Source organism: Citrus clementina, unplaced genomic scaffold, assembly GCF_000493195.1.
Source record: "Citrus clementina cultivar Clemenules unplaced genomic scaffold, Citrus_clementina_v1.0 scaffold_1, whole genome shotgun sequence".
Lineage (NCBI taxonomy): Eukaryota > Viridiplantae > Streptophyta > Magnoliopsida > Sapindales > Rutaceae > Citrus > Citrus x clementina.
Genome location: NW_006263303.1, coordinates 19,442,677 through 19,450,666, shown reverse-complemented (window position 1 = coordinate 19,450,666; position 7,990 = coordinate 19,442,677). Strand labels below are relative to the sequence as shown.

At 32.1% G+C, this 7,990-nt stretch overlaps 1 protein-coding gene across 1 annotated transcript; it reads right to left on the bottom strand.

The window, feature by feature from the left end:
* Positions 1-4,447: 4,447 nt before the first annotated feature.
* On the bottom strand, positions 4,448-7,784 carry LOC18053921 (receptor-like serine/threonine-protein kinase SD1-6). The gene is made up of 7 exons (XM_006451989.2): positions 6,418-7,784; positions 6,105-6,209; positions 5,791-6,011; positions 5,505-5,715; positions 5,158-5,395; positions 4,922-5,069; positions 4,448-4,816 (listed from the first exon to the last, which is right to left on the bottom strand). The coding sequence occupies exons 1-7, from the start codon at positions 7,682-7,684 to the stop codon at positions 4,502-4,504; spliced, it is 2,505 nt and encodes an 834-aa protein (XP_006452052.1). The 5' UTR covers positions 7,685-7,784; the 3' UTR covers positions 4,448-4,501.
* Between the last annotated feature and the right edge of the window lie 206 nt (positions 7,785-7,990).

Genomic DNA, 7,990 nt, shown 5'->3' with positions numbered 1-7,990 from the left:
GTATGCGCACACACGCCAATCACATACACCTCTCTTTACCTGCGCATACAGCTTGATCTTGTAAATTGTAATCACACACCTGTGGACTCAAGTACACACTGCTCAAGTGCTTACCGCTTGATTTGGCTATAAATAGCCCATTTCTAACCCATTTTTCATGAATTTGAACAATAAATACGAGAGATGGCATAGTGCTTTCTTGGCATATTTCACTTTTTTCCATTTAGGTTTAGGTAGTTGCTCTTCCTTTAATACCTCGGGTAGACAATGGTACTACGGCTCTGATTGGTACTGAGTTACTGTTGTTTTTAATTTATAGGTGTTGTTAAAATAAAAATATAATTATAAAATAAAAATAAAAATAAAAATATATTGTAAATATAATTTTTAAATAATTATTTTAATAAAAATAATAAATATATAATAAATTTCTTATTATGAAAATATAAATCCAATCAACTTAATTTTTAAATTATAATAATTAATATTTAATTAAGACCTAATTAATAATTTAATGTCGTACTTTTTAAGTTATAATTTTTCAATCCACTTAAAAATTGTTCAATCCGAATTGCAAACGTGGCCCACCAATCTACAACAGCTGAATTTTTAATTACTGAAAGTGATGGATATCCATCTTCAATTGCTACCAGTTCGAAAGGCTGTTAAAAATTAATTATGTTTCTTTATTGCAAACGACAAACAAGTTGGCCATACCATAGTCTTCTCCAGAGGGCTGGTGTTTGAGATGGATTTAAAGCGATCTGGAGCCACATCTATTGTATGAGTCAGCTCGAGGAAGTTTCCATTGCAGTCCATACTTTGCTTTGTTAGAGGCTGAAAGGTTTCCTAAAGGTAAAATTATAATTAGGGCCCTTGTATTCACTGAAATTGTTTTATGACTTAGTGAGATAGCGGAAGCAGAAAATGGGACGGCAGAAGTAAAATAATGACACCTCGTCTATTGCTGAAACACGTTCCGTTACATTATTTTAATAAACGTAGGTCCAAATTAATAGACAGATAAAATCACCTTACGTCAACAACCAAATGACTAATGATGTAAACAATTCTAGATGACAGATTTTAAGATCGACGAAGAAAAATATAAAAGAAATGAGTTTATAAATTAAGATAGTTAATTAATTGATTATTTGAGATTACAACCTATGCTGTGGACTATTTCTTCTAATCCAAACAAGTAATACCTCCCTGCACAAGAACTTAAATACGACAAATCTGACTAACAATAAAAAAAGAAAAAACATTATATTAAAAAAAACTTAAAATAAACTCAAAAACTAATTCTATACTGACAATCATTTCCTGCGTCATTTTTCGATTTGAGGGCCCCCAACAACACATGAGGGTAGGTCGGTTATTGTTAACGAATGAATTGTTAAAGAATTAATATGGCAGCATTGCTTCCATCCTTTAAAAGCAACGATGAGTATGCTGGTAATAATAATTAAAATAAAATGCTGGCAAATTCAATTTATAGGTAATAATTTTTTCAGTGCCCATTGAATTTTCGAAATTATTTAGTTTTCTCTAAATTCCTGAAAAACACGGCATTTGTGGTCCCAAACTAACCTTTTTTCAATTTCTTATTCCCTACTCAAATTTATAGACTTGAGCGTTATTTTAAAACTTGCGCTGGACAAGGATGCCAAAGGAGAGGTGAGAGCCTGAGAGGAGGGGAGGGGACTGATATTCACGTACTCATTCATGATATTATGCATATATCTCCACCTTATTTTCATCCCTTCTCGAATAATAATAAAAATTTTTTTAGGATCTCCGATCCCTGAATAACTCCTAAATAACTGATATATTTTTAGATTTTAAATTTGATTTAATTTATTAAAATAAAAAATTTAAATAAAAGTAAAATTTGGATATTATAGCTTTACCTTTTACTTTAGTTTTTGTTTTATTAGATAAAACTTTGAAACAAAAATTTTGGGCCAAAACCTTTTGAATAAGACTTGATTAAATAGCAATCAAGATTACAACTAGTTAATTAAACCCGAAAGTTTCATAGTATATTTGTATAAATATTTTAATATTTGTTATTATTTAAATTTTATTATTTATTCATTAATATTTTTAAAAATTAAAATTAAAATTAAAATAGGGAAATGGGGAATTGAGGAGGGGGTGGGCATTCTAGCTAGGGTTGACAAAATCTGGATTCGAATCCACATTTACATTTCTCCATCTGGATCTGTATCTAGATCCGTAAAAAAAAAGTGGATCCGAATACGGGCAATATCCGCAACAGATGCGGGTGGATAATCAGATATCGGATCCGCGAAAATCAAAATTCAATAATTTACCTAATAATATCAAATAAAATTCAATCATAAGTTAACAATTAATAATTCAACATGAATAACATAGAACGACATCTTATATTCACAAATAAAATTTAATTTTCAAATTTTAGTATATATTTTTAATTTAAGTTAAAATTCAATAATTTACCTAATAATATCAAATAAAATTCAATCATAATTCAACAATTAGTAATTCAACATGAATAATATACAACATCATCATAAATCCTCAAATAAAATTTATTTTTTTAATTTAAAATAAAATTGACCGGATCCAGATATCCGGCTTTCTCGATGCAAGTGCAGATCTATGTAGATCTCGATTTTCTAAATCCGAATTTGTATTTTTTAATATACATATCTAGATTTTTCGGATTCGGATCTTCTGGATCCTTGCGGATGCGGGCTGGATTCGTATTTTATTTCCTTGCCTAATTCTAACTCATCCACGTCCTTGCCCGAAAAAGAAATTAGGTGAAAAATCGTCCTTGTCCATTCTCTAAATAAGAAATTTGGTATAAAATCATCCCTGTACCCTCTCCAAATTGGAAAAATCTTTGAGGGTTCCCGTCCCAGTAGGAATTTTTGCCATCCCTAGCACTGAATTTGTCACAAATTTCTCTCTCTCTCTCTCTCTATATATATATATTGGGCAAAATCCAAAATGTTTCTTTGGAAAATTGACGTAGCGTAAAGAATGATTGTTAACTGTATTAAACTATGGACAATTTGGCTTCAAGTCTAAAAAAAAGAGCAGGGCAATTAGGCTACAAAGTTAATGAGATCTTAAGTTAATACTCTGTTAACTTTCATTGAATAATAAATTTTGTAAATCCTAACTTGAGGTCAATGTGATAAATTAACAATTTGATAAATTATTTGATAATAAATTTTTTTAAAAAACTTATTTTTCTATAGGACCCAATTAATACATAAATTAATAATTAACAAATTTGAAACTAAATACATATTATATCTCTATGATTTTCTTTATTGTTAGGTCATAATTTTCATTAATCATTGTTGCATTTTTTTTACAACTTTCAATGTGAAAACATTGTTGTATTCTATGTGCTATGTTAAGAGAATAAGAGAGAGAGAGCTTAATATATTGCCTTAAAAAAAGCATGCTCTGATGAGTTACCATGTAATCGTGATCTAGCCATACAATTTAGCTAAATAATTATCAAGTAATTGATTTACTCAATTAAGATTAAATCAGAATTGTGTCATACAACTTTATAGAATCACTAACGTCTTGCTTGTTTTAATTTGGCTTATTTTAAAATATTTTGATATTTTAGCTTGTCTTTTTTTTTTGGTATCTGAAGTCTTATTGGAAGATATTTTTATATGAATAAAAAATTTCTAACTGTTATCTAAATGACCATATGTCAGAATGAAAGATTATTTGTTTTCTCATAAATATCCTCATAAGTGTATTTACTTCCAAAAAAAAAAATTGATACATTTTTCCTTCTTACCAAAATGATATTCATAATTTACATGTCATATTAGAATTATCTCGGTCTCAACTTTCACTTGGTCCAATGAAAACTAAATAACTAACAGACATTCAATTTTAATTTTAAAGAAATTAATTTATTATTAGGTAACAATTTTTTACGTACAAATATTATGTTAAATTCTTGGTTGGACCAATGCGATTTGCCATCAAAGTTAATTTTTCATTTTTCATTTTTCATTTTTATCTATATATCTAATGCTTACTTTATAAATATTTACGATATGTAAATAATGCTATTATACTAGATAACACAGTAAATATATAAACATAATCCAAAATATATATAACTCTTTTAAGGATATAAATGTAAAAATACTAAATTTAAGATATATTGAGTTTATAAAACAAATAATTTATGACTTACAATAAAAAAAATAAAAAAATAAACATATCATTCAAAACATAGGTATTTTATTTTTATAAAATAATAATTATTAATGTATTGATATATTAATATTCATTAAATTGAAAAGATTTTTCATGATCCCAAGATTATTAATTTATTAATTTTAAATTTTAATATGATGTGCCATTTCCATTAAACAATGCAGGCAATTTAGAATCATCAACTTAAAAAACATTTAGCTATAAATATACAAATTATATCACATAAACAGTTGTGGAGGATTGATGTCTATCGAGGATAAACTAGCGAAACTGTTACATCATTCACTGAACAAAGGTTAGACATCCCATCATTTGAATGAGATGAATTCTTCACATTTATACCTTTGATAAAAGCAGGTTCCTTAGGTGAAGGTAATTCAAGACGTTCACTGTTAATTATTGAGACAACATCTGACATGGTTGGTCTGTCTGCTGCATTATCTTGAACACATAGAAGGGCTACATTAATGTATCTCACCAGCACTGGCAACGATATTTCATCTTGCGTTATTACTGGATCTATTAGTTCATGAAACTTATCATCTTTCCATAGATCCCAAGCCTAAAGGAAGTCAAGATCATATTAGTTTAATTGACAAGGGCAATTCTTAACTTTCGAAATTCATTCACTAAAGATTAAATAAAAGTGTAACGACTTGTTACTTACATAGCCGAGAAGATTAAAGGAATCAGCATTGTAGACGCCTGTGTTTTTCTTGCCACTCAACGTTTCCAACATCAAAATTCCAAAGCTAAAGACATCTGATTTTATAGAGAAGAGACCATCCAGGGCATACTCAGGTGACATGTAACCACTGAAATTTCATTGTTTCAACAAATATTAAATAATATAAGAAAACGAGACAAGCAAACAACATTTTTCGGCAATGGAAATTTACTTACTAGGTTCCAACAATCCGTTTAGTATTTCCCTGCAATTCATCACCACCAAACATTCTTGCCAGGCCAAAGTCTGAGATTTTGGGGTTCATGTCCATGTCTAGGAGAACATTACTAGCCTTGAGATCTCTATGAATAATTCTAAATCTAGAATACTGATGAAGATATAATAACCCTTGAGCAATTCCTTCAATAATTGTAACACGTGCTTGCCAACCTAAGAGGCGCTTTTTGGTTGGATCTGTTGTAATACCAAAATGACACAAGTTTAAAAAAATGCTGATGATAAAATCTGACATAGCATTGCAAAGTAATGAAAATGTAAATTCTTGGGAATATAAATCACATACCAAAAAGGAAAACATCCAAGCTTTTGTTAGGCATGTACTCGAGGATCAAAATCTTTTCGCCTTGCTCTACACAGCAACCCAAAAGTTTAACAAGGTTCCTGTGTTGAAGTTTTGCTATAAGCATCATCTCATTTTTAAACTCTTCGAGTCCTTGCCCTGACTGACTTGAGAGCCTTTTAACTGCAACTTCTTGTCCATTAAGTAATCGACCCTGCATTCTAAATATTGTTAATGTTTTACACCAGCAGTACTTCACTAAGGACATTTGAGGTATCAACAATTCTACCTTGTACACAGGGCCAAAGCCACCTTCTCCAAGCTTACATTGCATAGAAAAGTTTTCTGTAGCAGCAGCCACGCTGGCCGAGCTGAATAATGGCAACCAAGAATCCTTGCCCTTATCTTTTCCATCTCCATTTACTTCACCGAATTCATTTGTTCTTGTTGTAATGCCCATATTTATGTCAAATGCCAACAGATCCTGGTCTGTTTCCATATTCTCTGTTTCTGTAAGACCACAACTTTTAAAACTGTGAGTATACATGTTCTATCACATGCCATATCATACAACATACCAGTGAGTGATATGAAAAAAATTACCTTTCTCTTTGCAGTTTCTCCGCCGTCGACAAAATATGTAAAAGGAAGGAAGAAGTACCAGTGGAAGAACAAGTATTACAAGTATCCAGAGTAGCTTCCTTTTTCCTACATCCAGACAAAGAAATTCAATAGAAAGTAAATAAAATCCTAGGTAGCGGAGCCAAATAACTTAAATTACTTAAATCACCCCTAGTTTTAGTTTTGTTCATCTGTTTCTCTAACATTTAATTCCTCAAACATGTTGGCTTAAATACATTTTGATTCAACTTGAAAAATTTTTACAACATCAATTTCAGGAAAGCAAAAATTGTGCCTGTTTCTGAAGCGGGTACTCGTATGTAGACAGACTGTCCGGTGAAGTTTCTTGTTGGCCTATTGGCATCAAGCAGGTCCCCAAACCACATTAAACAGCCGCTGCCTTCTGTTACATTGGAATTAGCATAAGCTCTACAAGTGCAGTTTTTCAAGCATTCAGCCGCGCATTGCTGCAGATTCATACTCTTGTTGAGAAAAACCTCTATGAAGTCTGGCGCTCTAATGTTATCAAGCTTTATAAACTGGTGTCCCCCTATGCATTCTGAAGAATGACTTCTCTCGCATTTTATAGGCCCTGTCTGGTTGAATTTTGATTTGAGTTTGAATCCCTCCAAGCACTCACATATAGGTTTCTGGTCGGGGCTGCAAATAGTATTAGCACCACAGTACCCATATTTACCACAATATTCATCTGGAAATGAGAACACCAGGTCCCAATCATTGCCGTTATTGTTCCATATTTGACGCGTGAGTAGACCTGAGGGGTTGAGTTTTAAAGTCATTATGCTTGGACGGTTGAAGGGCTCATACCAGTAACTAATTTCGTCTTGATTTTCTACCAAATATTGTTCATAAAGAAAGTTTGTATATGAAATAGCAGATACAAAAGCAGCTCCATTCCATTGTCCGGAACAGGCAAATTTTACTGATCCATTGAAAATACACATTTTAGGAATCACTTTAATTTCAAGTCTGCTAGTGAATTTCCCAGGAGATGGATCGTCATCACTTTGCCATGATGATAAATATCGTTCCAGACGATTCTTTAAGTCCCAGCCCATCTTCATGCCTTGCAACAGAGTGTCTGTTGGGTAATCGAAGCTCTGCCACAAGTAGCTTTCAGTAGTATTACCGCTGGAGTTATCCCTTATAACAAGGTTTCCATCATCTCTGAGTTGTGCCACTGGATTTTTTACTTCGCTAAACACGTTTGTAGACCAGATAGTGCCATTTGTTTGGTTGAGAAGAACAAGATTTCCCTTGTTGCTAATGGTTAATACTGCGTTATGATCGGAGATAGGCCTATCTCTATTTGCAACCCACACAACTGTATCAGGGACCTGCCGGAACCATATTCCTAGGTACCTGCTCTTTGATTTTCCGGGGGAGAAGAAGCCTAGCTCAAACCTTTGAGAAAATGAAACTAACTTCTCACCATCACGGATGAAGGATGCTGGAGTCACTGTATCAGCTGCTAATGAAACCTTCACGCTCAACGACAAGATCAAAGAGCAAAAGATGCTAAAGCATGGAAGTATCGCCATTCATAAAACAGGAAAGAAAATTTTCTAATAATTGTTTTGAGATCGGATTCACTTCAATTTATGCGAATAAAAGTGCGTGAAACAAACTCTATTTCTTGAACTCCCGTTGTTAACTGTCTAAGTCTTCTACCGTGGTCAACCCGTTGTTAACTTTCTTTGCCCTTGTGGTGAGGGACTCTAAAAGTTAGTTTGAATTTTTTGTAATAATTGTGGTGTTCCAGTCAATCACACATGTGACATGCCGTGATCCTTTTGATTTTTCCAAATAAAATTTTGAGCCTCCCTTTTTTAACCATTGGATTGTTC